Genomic DNA, 13,363 nt, shown 5'->3' on the forward strand with positions numbered 1-13,363 from the left:
CCCCAATACAATTTTTTTCCTACTATACAGCATGGTCACCCAGTTACACATACATGTATACATTCTTTTTTCTCCCATTATCATGCTCCATCATAAGTGTCTAACATAGTTCTCAGTGCTACACAGCAGGATCTCATTGCTAATCCATTCTACTAAACATTTAAAGAAAGCTAACACCCATCCTTCTGAAACTATTCCAAAATACTGCAGAGAAGGAACACTCCCAAACTCATTCGATGAGGCCACCATCACCCTGATACCAAGACCAGACAAAAAACACCACAAAAAGAAAGAAAATTCCAGGCCAGTATCACTGATGAACATAGATGCAAAAATCCTCAACAAAATTCTAGCAATACATTAAAAGGACTGTATATCATGATCAACTGGGATTTATCCCAGGGATGCAAGGATTCTTCAATATCCACAAATCAATCAGTGTGATACACCACATTAATAAACTGAAGAATAAAAACCTGCGATACCCTCAATAGATACAGAAAAAGCCTTTGACAAAATCCAACACCCATTTCTGACAAAAGCCCTCCAGAGAGTGGGCATAGAGGGAACCTACCTCAACATAACAAGGCCATATATGACAAACCCACAGCTAACATCATTCTCAATGGTGAAAACTGAAAGATTTCTTGCTAAGATCAGAAACGAGACAAAGACGTCTGCTCTTGCCACCACCATTCAACATAGTTTTGGAAGTCCTAGCCATGGCAACCAGAGAAAAGAAATAAAAGGAATCCAAATTGGAAAGGAAGAAGTAAAACTACCACTATTTGCAGATAACATGATACTATACCTAGAAAATCCTAAAGATGCTACCAGAAAACTTTTAGAGCTCATCAATGAATCTGGCACATCACAGGATACAAAATTAATACACAGAAATCAACTGCATTTCTATATATTAACAACAAAAGATCAGAAAGAGAAATTAGTGAAACAATACCATTTACCATCTCATCAAAAAGAATAAAATACCTGGAGTTCCCGTCGTGGCGCAGTGGTTAACGAATCCGACTAGGAACCATGAGGTTGCGGGTTCGGTCCCTGCCCTTGCTCAGCGGGCTAACGATCCGGCGTTGCCGTGAGCTGTGGTGTAGGTTGCAGACGCAGCTCAGATCCAGTGTTGCTGTGGCTCTGGCGTAGGCTGGTGGCTGCAGCTCGATTCAACCCCTAGCCTGGGAACCTCCATATGCCGTGGGAGCCGCCCAAGAAATAGCAAAAAAAAAAAAAAAGAATAAAATACCTAGGACTAAACCTAGAGACAAAAGACATGTACTCTGAAAACTCTAAGATGCTGATGAAAGAAATCAAAGGTGACATAAACAGATGGAAAGATACACCATGCTCTTGGATTAGAAGAATCAATACTGTCAAAATGACTCTACTACTCAAAGCAATCTACAGATTCAAGGCAATCCCTATCAAAGTACCAAGGACATTTTTCACAGAACTTGAACAAAATATTTTAAAGTTTGTTTGGAAGCACAAAAGACCCAGAATAGCCAAAGCCATCCTGAGAAATTAAAATGGAGCTAGAAGAATCAGGCTCCCTTGACTTCAGGCTATACTACAAAGCTACAGTCATTAAAACAGTATGGTGCTAGCACAAAATAAAAAATATGGGAATCTCATCGTGGTGCAGCGGAAATGAAACCTGACTAGTATGCATGAGTATGCAGGTTCGATCCCTGGCCTCATTCAGTGAATTGGTGATCCGGCATTGCCCTGAGCTATAGTGTAGGCTGCAGACACAGCTCGGATCCTGTGTTGCTGTGGTGGCTGTAGCTCTGATTAGACCCCTACCCTGGGAACCTCCATATGCCCAGAGTGCGGCCCTAAAAAGCAGAAGGAAAGAAGGAAGGGGGGGAGGGATGGAGGGAGAGAGAGAGAGACAAAGAAAGAGCGAGAGAGAGAAAGAAACAGAAAGAGAAAAAGTAAGAGAGGGAAGAAGAGAGGGAGGGAGATCAGTGAACAGGATAGAAAGCCCAGAATTAAACCCATGTACCTATGGTCAACTAATTTATGACAAAGAAGGTAAGAATATATGATGGAGAAAAGACAGTCCCTTTAATAATTGGTGCTGAGAAAACTAGACAGCCACATGTAAAAGAATGAAATTAGAACACTTTCTAACAACACACAAATATAAACTCAAAATGGATTAAAGACCTAAATATAAGACCAGATACTATAAAACTCTTAGAGGAAAACATAAGCCAAACACTCTCTGACATAAACCACAGCAGTATCTTCTCAGATCCACCTCCTAGAGTAATGACAATAAAAACAAAAATAAACAAATGGGAGCTAATTAAGTTTTTGCACAGACAAAACTAAAAGACAACCCACAGAATGGGAGAAAATATTTGCAAATCACGCAACTGACAAGAGATTAAGCTCCAAAATATTATTTTGGAGCTCAATACCAAAAAAAGCAAACAGCCCCATCAAAAAAATGGGCACAAGATCTAAACAGACAATTCTCCAAATACAACATAGAGACAGCCAAAAAACACATGAAAAGATGTTCAACATCACTCATTATTAGAGAAATGCAAATCAAAACCACTATGAGGAACCACCTAGCCAGAATGGCCACCATCAAAAAGTCTACAAACAAATGCTGGAGAGGGTGTGGAGAAATGGGAACCCTATTACACTGTTGGTGGAAAATGTAAATTGGTGCAACCATTATGGAAAACAGAATGGAGATTCCTCAAAAAACTAAAAATTACCTTTTGGTCTAGCAATCACACTCCTGGGCATCTATCCAGAGAAAACCATGACTTGAAAAGACACACGTAGTCCAATGTTCATTCCAGCACTATATAGAACAGCCAAGACATGGAAGCATCAACAGAGGAGTGGATAAAGAAGATGTAGTACATATACACAATGGAGTATTACTCAGCCATAAAAAGGAATGAAATAATGGCATTTGCAGTAACATGGATGGACCTAGAAATTATCACGCTAAATGAAGTTAGACAGCGAGACACAAACCTCATATGCTAACATTTACTATGTGGAAGCTAAAAAAAGGACACAATGAGCTTCTTTGGAGAATAAATACTGACTCACAGACTTTGAAACCCTTATGGTTTCCAAAGGAGACAGCTTGTGGGAGAGGGATGGGCTGGGGGTTTGCCATGGAAATGCTGTAAAATTGGGTTGTGATGATCATTGTGCAACTGTAAATATAATAAAATCCATTGAGTTAAAAAAGTCAGTTGCATTTGTATATATTAACAATGAAATATTAGAAAAGGAATATAAAAATATCTTTTAAAGTTGTACCCCCAAAAATTAAATACCTAGGAATAAAACCTGACCAAGGAGGTGAAAGACTTACATGCTGAGAACTATAAAACATTAATCGAGGAAATTGAAGAGGATGCAAAGAAATGGAAAGATTTCTCCAATCCATGCTCCTGGATTGAGGAAATTAATACCGCTAAAATGGCCACACTACCCAAAGCAGATTCAATGCAGTTACTATCCAATTACCCATGACATTTTCCACAGAACTAGAACAAACAATCCAAAAGTTTATATGGAACCACAAAAGACCCAGAATTGCTAAAACAATCCTGAGGAAAAAACACCAAGCAGGAGGCAACTCTCCAAGACTTCAGAAAGCTACAGTAATCAAGACAGTGTGGTACTGGCAGAAGAACAGACATACAGACCAATGGAACAGAATAGAGAATCCAGAAACACACCCAGTCACCTATGGTCAATTAATTTTTGACAAAGGAGGCAAGAATATAAAATGGGAAAAAGACAAGTCTCTTCAGCAAGTGGTGCTAGGAAAACTAGACAACTGCATGTAAATCAATGAAACTAGACCATGCACAAAAATAAACTCAAAATGGCTTAACGACTTAAACATAAGACAAGACACCATAAACTCCTAGAAGAGAACATAGGCAAAACATTCTCTGACGTAAATCATACCAGTGTTTTCCTAGGTCAGTCTCCCAAGGGAATAGAAATAAAAGCAAAAATAAATCAATGGGACCTAATCAAACTGACAAGCTTTTGCACACCAAAGGAAACCATAAACACACACACACACACACAAAGATAATCTATGAAATGGGAGAAAATAGTTTCAAATGATGCAACCAACAAGAACTTACTCTCTAAAATATACAAACAACTTACACAACAGAAAAAAAAAAAAAAAAAAAACAAACAATCCAACTGAAAAATGGGCAGAAGACTTAAATAGACATTTCTCCAAAGACATACAGATAGCCAACAGGCACACGAAAAAATGCTCAGCATCACTAATTATTAGAGAAATGCAAATCAAAACTGCCATGAGGTACCACTCTCACACCAGTCAGAATGTCCATCATTACCAAGTCCACAAATAACAAATGATGGAGAGGGCGTGGAGAAAAGGGCAGCCTTCTTCACTGTTGGTGGGAATGTAAACTGGTACAACCACTATGGAAAACAGTATGGCGGTACCTCAGAAAACAAAATACAGACTTAATACGATCCAGCAATCCCACTCTTTGGCATATATCTGAACAAAATTTCATTGAAAAAGATGCATGAACCTCTACGTTCACTGCAGCACCATTCACAACAGCCAAGACATGGAAACAACCTAAATGTCCATTGACAGATGAATGCATTAAGATGATATGGTAGGGAGTTCCCGTCATGGCTCAGTGGTTAATGAATCCAACTAGGAACCATGAGGTTGTGGGTTCAATCCCTGGCCTTGCTCAGTAGTTCCATCCCTGGCATTGCCGTGAGCTGTGGTGTAGGTTGCAGGCGCGGCTCAGATCCCGCGTTTCTGTGGCTCTGGTGTAAGCCAGCAGCTACAGCTCTGATTAGACCCCTAGCCTGGGAACCTCCATATGCTGCAGGAGCAGCCCTAGAAATGGCCAAAAAAAAAAAAAAAAAATGATGATGTGGTATACTGGAGTTACCACTGTGGCTCAATATCCATGTAGTATCCTAACTAGTATCCATAAGGATGTGGGTTCAGTCTGGCCTCACTCAGCAGTTTAAGGATCCGGCATTGCCATGAGCTGTGGTGTAGGTCGAAGACTGGCTCAGATCTGGCATTGCTTTAGCTGTGGTGTAGGCTGGTAGCTGCAGCTCCAATTCAACCACTAGCCTGGGAACTTCTATATGCTGTAGGCATAGTACTAAAAAGACAAAAAAAAAAAAAAAAAAAAAAAAAAAAAGAAAAGAAGTGGTATATATACACAATGGAATACTATTCAGTCATAAAAAAGAACAAAATAATGCCATTTGCAGCCACATGGATGGAACTAGAGACTCTCATACTGAGTGAAGTCAATCAGAAAAAGAAAGACAAAGACCATATGATATCACTTATATCTGGAACCTAATCTATGGCACAAACGAACCTATCTACAGAAAAGAAACAAACTCATGGACATGGAGATCAGACTTGTGGTTACCAAGGAGGAGGGGAAGGGAGTGGTGTGGACTGGGAGTTTGGGGTTAGTACAGGCAAACCATTGCATTTGGAGCGAATAAGCAATGAGACCCTGCTGTATAGCACAGAGAACTATATCTAAACGGTTGTGATGGAACATGATGGAGGATAATGTGAGAAAAAATTTATATGTATGTATGACTGGGTCACTTTGCTGCACAGCAGAAACTAACACAACATTGTAAATCAACAGTAATTTTTTAAAAAAATTTTTAAATAGAACTACTATATAACCCATCAATTCCACTCCTGGGTATACATGTGAAAAAATGAAAATAAAAATTCAAAAGGTGCACAGCGACATTATGTACAATAGCCAAGATATGGAAGCAACCTAAGTGTCCTTCAACAGCTGAATAAAGAAGATACATACATACGCACTCTCTCTCTCTCTCAATGGATTACGACTCAGCCATAAAAAAGAAAGAAATTTTGCCATTTGCAACAACATGGATGGACTTAGCAGGTTATTATGCTTAAAGAAAAAGCAAGACAGAGAAAGACAAACACTGTATAATACCACTTATATGTGGAATATAAAAAATGAAATAAACTAGTGAAGACAGTAAAAAACAAAAACAAACAAAAACAAAAAAACAAAAAAAAACCCACAGACTCAGAGAAACTACTGATTACCAGTGGGGAGGGGGTCAAGACAGGGGTAGGATATTAAGAAGTACAAATTACTGTATATAAAATAAACTACAAGGATATATCGTATGGCATAGAGAATACCAATATTTTATAATACTATACACGGAGTAAAACCTTTAAAAATTCTGAGTTACTATGTTGTACACCTAAAACGTATATAATGTTGTACATCAACTATACCTCAATTTTAAAAAACTGCTAACCTTTCAAATTTTAAATGTATCTTTACTTAGAACATTAAATAGCAAATAAAAAACACCACAGCAAATCAAAAGAACTTGAAAGAAAGGCAAAGCTTTGTATTTCAGCAGCATTTTTTTTTTTTTTCTTTCTTGGGCCTCTCCCAAGGCATATGGAGGTTCCCAGGCTAGGGGTCCAATCGGAGCTGTAGCCACGGCCTACGCCAGAGCCGCAGCAACTCAGGATCCGAGCCGCGTCTGCAACCTACACCACAGATCACAGCAATGCTGGATCCTTAACCCACTGAGTGAGGCCAGGGATCGAACCTGCAACCTCATGGTTCCTAGTCAGATTCAATAACCACTGAGCCATGATGGGAACTCCCTTCATCTTTAATGGCCCTTCTTTCCCTGCTTTTCACTGGACTCTGCCGTCCACGTGGCCAGCCCTGCACTTCCTCCCGCTTCCTTTCCTATCATGCTCTGGCTCCTATAGCCTCACTCAATATCCTGCCATCCCCTGAAACTCTCCTGCTTCTCATGAATGTCTCCTCTACCAGGAACGCCATTCTTCCCCCTACTATGCATACATCTGTGAACCCCTGCACACCCCCCAAGGTGCAGCTTGGGGGCCCTTACAGGAGGGCACTGGGGACCCAGCCCATCTTTATCTGCGGCCCCCTGTGCTTTGCTCTACCCTGGCACTGAGGGCTGCTGCCAGCATCTCCCGGGTTAAACCTTGACCTCAGGGACGCGGACAGGCTGGGGGAGGGTCTTACTCGAGGAACCTGGTGATGTACTGGCGGCTGCAGCGGGACCAGGTGAGAGGCGCAGCGTCGTACAGGAGCTGTGGAGACATGATGAAAGGCCGTTTCCCAACGGGCTCACAGTCATTGCCGCTTCCGTCATGCTGAATGCCAAAACTGTGTGAGAGCACAGGCCCCAGGGGCGGGTGAGCTGGAGGGAAGCCACCAGCACGCCCCTCCCTCAGTGGTCTGCAAGGTGCCGAATCCTGGCTCCCAGGCCTGACCCTGACTCCAAATCCCTGTGTGGCCTGGGGAAAGTCACATTCCATCTCTGGGCCTCGGTTTCCTTAAGGTTAAACTTGGGTGTGATAACCAGTATCCCCCAGGACCCTCCTCCAGGAGCACCAGCCTGAGCCTGAACTGAGCGCCAGGGAAAGCACTCCTGCTTCTGCCCTGAGCTGGCCAACAAGGGCCAGGCTGGGGCCCCTGAAACTCGCTGGCACCAAGAACAGTCTGACAGAGTTCACCCCACCCCTCGGTTCCTGTCCCAAGGCTGTGCAGTGGAGTTAGGGAGTCTCAGCTCTTGTGCCACAGAAAAGGTCTCAGGAGATCGCCCTTGGGAAAGACGTGAGAAAAACTGTATTTGCTGAGCACTTCCTATGTGCCAGGCAGCATATTAAGCACTTTCAGAAACACTATCTCACTCAATCCTCAGGGAGGGCCCCACACCTCAGACCAGACGGCCATCACTGGCTCCCAGGCTGCCTAAAATGCTGTGAGATTCATGACTACACAGTCCAGGCACAGCTGGTGGATGGCATGGGCCATGCTTAGGCATAGCAGCCTCAGGCAGGTGTCCAACACAGGGAGCCTTGGACATCACAGAATCTAACCCCTTCAACCAACATGGACCACACAGGCCCAGAGAGGGCAGGGAACCTGCCTGAGGTCCCAGAGCAATTAGGAATAGGGACATGGTAGGGACCAAGAGTCAAAAATGCAAGCGCTGAGGGCAATACAAGGGACAAAGACCTATGGTGACTTTCTGGCCCATCTCAACCCCACCGCAAGTAAGACTCACTCCAGTCCAGGTGGGCCCTTCTCCTGTCTAACCGTGAAGCAGCCTGGCTATGGGGCTGGGGACACTGCAGGGACAGCATAGGGCCAGGCTGGCTCATTCCTTAAGGCAGGGCTCCCTTCCCTGGGATTGTGTGGGCCATCAGCTTGGCTGTCTGGTTCCCTCAGGTTGGAAGGTGAGGCCGGGCTCTTAGTGTAGCAGGCAGCAGTAGGGAGTGGGGAGATTGAGGGTACCTGTGCCCAAGCTCATGGGCCACGGTGAAGGCCAGGGGCAGGCCTGTGTCCTCATTGATGTTGCAGCTGCGGTGCGGCTGGCACATGCCCGCCACATGGGACAGGCCCAGGGTCTCGCAGGGTCGGTTCATGGCCGCACACAGGTCCTTCCTGCACATGCAGAGAGAAGGGGTCCTCAGGCTGACCTGGCCAGGAGCCAAGCCCACCCAAGCTGAGGGGGCCAGGGGAGGGGCCCTGCTGACTCCGAGGGAGGGTGGGAGTGAGAAGGATACCCCTCCCGCCGCTCTGAATCCAGCACGGGAGCATCTGGGAACAGGTACCCACGTTCACACAGGACACTTATCGGGGCTTGGAGAACAGACAATTTGGATTACTTCCCCAGAAAGGGTGCTGAGAGAAGTTGCCGGAACCCAGCGGAGGGAAGTAACTCCACCTCATGTTAAAAAATACTGCCTTGGAACAGACTGGTAGTCACCAGAGGCTGGAGTCGTATTGGGGGTGGGGACAGCTATGAGAGCAGCACGAGAGATCCTTCTAACAGAACCTTTATCTAGACTGTGGCAGTGATAAAACTGCACAGAACTCAAGACACACACACAAATATGTGCGTGTAAAACTGGCAAAACCTGAGTTTGGTCTGTGGATTGTATGAGTATCAGTTTCCTGGTTGGGCTGTTGCACTACACTTACACCAGATGTTATCACAGGGGAAACTGGGGGAAAGGTGAACAGTATCTTCCCGCATTATTTCTGACAACTGCATGAAATAGTTATCCCAAAATAAACACATCACCCCAAGTGCTGCTGGAATCCAGTCTTAGGTCAAAAGAGCACAAACTCTCCTCAAAATGAGGCTCCCTGAGGAGTTCCCATCATGGCTCAGTGGTTAACGAAGCCAACTAGGATCCATTAGGATGTGGGTTCAATCCCCAGCCCTGCTCAGTGGGTTAAGGATCCGGCATTGCCATGAGCTGTGGTGTAGGTCACAGACACGGCTCAGATCTGGTGTGGCTGTGGCTGGCAGCTGTAGCTCCAATTGGACCCCTAGGCTGGGAACCTCCATATGCTACAGATGCAACCCTAAAAAGACTAAAGACCAAAAAAAAAAAAAAAAAGATGAGGCTCCCTGAGAGCAGGGCCATGTCACCCCTCATCCTGGGACTTCTCAAGGGTCACCTCTCTGCGACGCAGGCTCTGCCGGGTGCACCCATGGCCCACCCCCTCACAGCTGGCAGTACCTGGTGAGCAGGATGGCAGTGTCATGGTGCAGAGGGTGAGCGTCCCCTTTCATGTTGATGCTTTTCTGCCACTTGCAAAAGCTCCGCAGGGTATTGTCTGCATGGTGAGTGATCTTTAGGTCCTCCTAGGAGCAGAGAGAGCAGCTACTACTCAAGCCTCCCCCGAGCTCTGAAGGATCAGGTCAATTCTCCACACCCCTCCCCTGGGCACCATCCAGAGGAGACCTAGGAAGGGAAGGGAGGGACAGCACAGAGGCCCAGAGGTGACAGCAAACAAGCAGCCAGGCCTGTGGGCCCCAGTCCAGCCTCCAGTCTAGCCAACCCTCCCACGGGCACCATCCAAAGGGGACTTAAGAGAGGGTCAGCCAGGGACCAGGGGCAACATGTGATACTGCTTGGGCCAAGGAGGCCCTCACAGTGTCCTTCCACACAAAGCAGCTCAGTAAATGGCAGGAGGGCTCTGGGAGATGATACCTAACCCAGGGGGCAGCGTGAGGCCATGTGACTTCTCACCTCCTCATCTTCCAACAGGATCAGGCGCACGATGGTGATATGGATGGGGTTCCCGATGCTGGGGTCATGGAACAGGCCAGCCACCTGCCCAAGAGGTAACAGTCAGGCTGTCACCCTAGATACAAGATATGGGCAACCCCTGCCCCCCTCCAACCTACCTGGAGGATGCACACCCAGATTCACATCCAGGCTAGCTCACCCAGTGCACACATCTCATCAAAGTGCCCATACCTGTACATGCACTTCCCTAATCCTGCATTGGCAGAACCAGGGGAGGACAGAAGGGCCTCCCAAGCCCCGCCCTGTCCCAAGCAAATCCTGAGTACCAGCTCAGGATCCTACGCCTCAGCTCACATCTCCAAAGGCTGGCTTTTGGCCCATCACAGGGCCCTACTCTGCCCTGGGCTGGGACAGCCCTGCAGTCCCTCCCACCCTGGGAACACCAGGGCCAGATTTCCTGGAGTAAGCCCTCCCATGAGGCATGTCCTAAGCAGGGCCTGGGGAGGGTGGAGGCAGGCCAAGGCCCTCCTTCCCTGGGGCTGAGAGCCACGGGCCTAAGAGGGCAGGTGTGCATGTCTCTTCAACACCCCTATAGCTACACAGGTAGATCCCCACTCAACCCAAAGACAGAAGGCCACCCCCAAAGGTAGACTGTGGGCCATGTTGCAGGAAGTGAGGGGTAAAGCTATCTGCTCTTTTAAAGCTCCCTCAGAACAAGAGGCCAGCCAACAACTGGGGAGAGATGTCAGGTTCCCAGCAGGCAGAAATGTTAGGACATGCCAGCTGTGAGTTGCCTTCTAGCAATTCCATAGAGAAAAATAATATTCAAATAGGAACAGACAAAACACAGTTAAGAGGGAACAAAAATCACTGATAATGGAGATGAATGACACTACAGAACCCAAGGTCAGGAATGGTGAAGACGGGAATGCAATGAGCCTGCCACCTCCCTCCACGGGCTGGAGCCTGGCACCTCCCCTCCGCACTGCCCTCCTCCTTCACATCAGCCAATTTTGCCTCCTAAATTTTGCCTTGCAGCCCAGTCATCTGTGGTGAAATGCAAATCCAATCCCATTATGCCCTGGCTTAGAGCAATGACTGGGTCTTCACTGTCCACAGGCTAAAGACAAAAGTCCTAGGTCTGGGGCACACAGGCTTGGGTGGTCTGGCCCCTGCCCGCCTCTCCGGCTTTACTCCCCCTCCCCACACCCCCTGGATTTCTCTCAGAATTCCCTGATGCTTCCTATCACAGGGCCTTTGAAAATGCTGTGCCCTCAGCCTGGGACAACTTCCCTCTCAAGTGACCTCTTACCCTCTCTCCAGCTCCCCAGCCCTCCATCCTGTTTTCTGGGGAGCCTTTACTCTACACGACACTCCCAAACCACCATGAATCTGTCCATCACAGCTTCGTATTCATCAGGGTGACTGTTTCATTAACGTCTCTCTTCCAAACCATAAGCTCCGTGAGGGCAGTGTCTGTGTGGGCTCCCTCTGACAGCCACAGGGCTCTGTCAAGTACCTCGCACATTATGGACTCAAGAAGTAGTTGTTGAAGCCACATGTAAAAGAATGAAATTAGAACACTCCCCAACACCATACACAAAAATAAACTCAGAATGGATTAAGGACCCAGACATAAGACCAGACACTATAAAACTCTTAGAGGAAAACATAGGCCAAACACTCTCTGACAGAAACAACAGCAACATCTTCTCAGATCCACCTCTTAGGGATTATTGACAATAAAAACAAAAATAAAATGGGACCTAATCAAACTTCAAAGTTTCTGCACAGCAAAGGAAACCCCTAAACAAAACGAAAAGACAACCCACAGAATGGGAGAAAATCTTTGCACGTGAATCAACTGACAAGGATTCACCTCCAAAATTTATAAACACCTTCTGCAGCTCCATACCAAAAAAAACAAACAACCCCATCAAAAAATGGGCAGAAGATCTAAACAGACAGTTCTCCAAAAAAGACATACAGATGGCCAAGAAACACATGAAAAGATGTTCAACATCACTCATTATTAGAGAAATGCAAATCAAAACCACTATGAAGTACCACCTTACACCAGCCAGAATGGCCATCATCCAAAGTCTACAAAGAATAAGTGCTGCAGAGGGTGTGGAGAAAAAGGAACCCTATCACACTGATGGTAGGATTGTCAATTGGTGCAACCACTGTGGAAAACAGTACGGAGATGCCTCAGAAAACTAAAAATAGAACTACCATTTGATCTAGCAATCCCACTCCTGGGCATCATCAATCCAGAGAAAACCACGACTCACAAAGACACATGTACTCCAATGTTCATTGCAGCACTATTTGCAATAGCCAAGACATGGAAACAACCTAAATGTCCATCGACAGAGGAGTGGATCAAGAAGTTGTGGTACATATACACAATGGAATATTACTCAGCCATTAAAAGGAATGAAATGCCAGCATTTTCAGCAACATGGATGGACCTAGAAATTATCATGCTAAGTGAAGTCAGTCATACAATGAGACACCAACACCAAATGCTTTCACTGATATGCAGAATCTGAAAAAAGGACAGACTGAACTTGTTTGCAGAACAGACGCTGACTCATTGAAACACTTATGGTCTCCGGAGGAGACAATTCAGGGGGTGGGGGGATGTGCTTGGGTTATGGGATGGAAATCCCGTGAAATTGGATTGTTAGGATCATTATACAACTACAGATGTGATAAATTCGTTCGAGTAATAAAAAATTAAATTAAAAAAAGAAATAGTTGTTGAATGAATGAATCTATCTCGGGCACTTGCTAAGTTTTTCCAGTTTTCCCTGATTTAAAAAAAAAAAAAGCAAGGCGTTCCAGTCATGGCACAGCAGAAACGTATCCAACTAGGAACCATGAGGTTGCAGGTTCGATCCCTGGCCTCGCTCAGTGGGTTAAGGATCCAGCATTGCTGTGAGCTGTGGTGTAGGTCACAGACGTGGCTCGGATCTGCCATGGCTATGGCTGTGGTGTAGGCCGGCAGCTACAGCTCTGATTGGACCCCTAGCCTAGGAACCTCCATATGCTGCGGGTACAGCCCTAAAAAGACAAAAGACCAAAAAAGAAAAATTTTTTTTAATTAAAAAGTGAAAATGGAAACAATACACTGGAGAAAGTCAGATTAAAAGAACAAGTCTTTCCTAGATGACATGCAGGTAAACTCTCACAGCAGCCCCCAACAAAGAG

The 13,363-nt window shown here is 45.5% G+C and overlaps 1 protein-coding gene across 2 annotated transcripts in view; it reads right to left on the reverse strand.

Moving 5' to 3' along the window:
* ADAMTS7 (ADAM metallopeptidase with thrombospondin type 1 motif 7) overlaps window positions 1–13,363 on the reverse strand; it is a 75,131-nt gene that overhangs the window by 43,106 nt on the left and 18,662 nt on the right. For both annotated transcript variants that reach the window (XM_021098839.1, XM_021098838.1), the window contains exons 5-8: window positions 10,148–10,231; window positions 9,635–9,759; window positions 8,397–8,546; window positions 7,119–7,262 (exon numbers count right to left, since the gene is read on the reverse strand). In XM_021098839.1, coding sequence (XP_020954498.1) covers window positions 7,119–7,262; window positions 8,397–8,546; window positions 9,635–9,759; window positions 10,148–10,231 — 503 coding nt within the window. The remainder of the gene's footprint in view (window positions 1–7,118; window positions 7,263–8,396; window positions 8,547–9,634; window positions 9,760–10,147; window positions 10,232–13,363) is intronic.

This window comes from Sus scrofa, chromosome 7 (genome assembly GCF_000003025.6).
Source record: "Sus scrofa isolate TJ Tabasco breed Duroc chromosome 7, Sscrofa11.1, whole genome shotgun sequence".
NCBI classification, from domain to species: Eukaryota; Metazoa; Chordata; class Mammalia; order Artiodactyla; family Suidae; genus Sus; species Sus scrofa.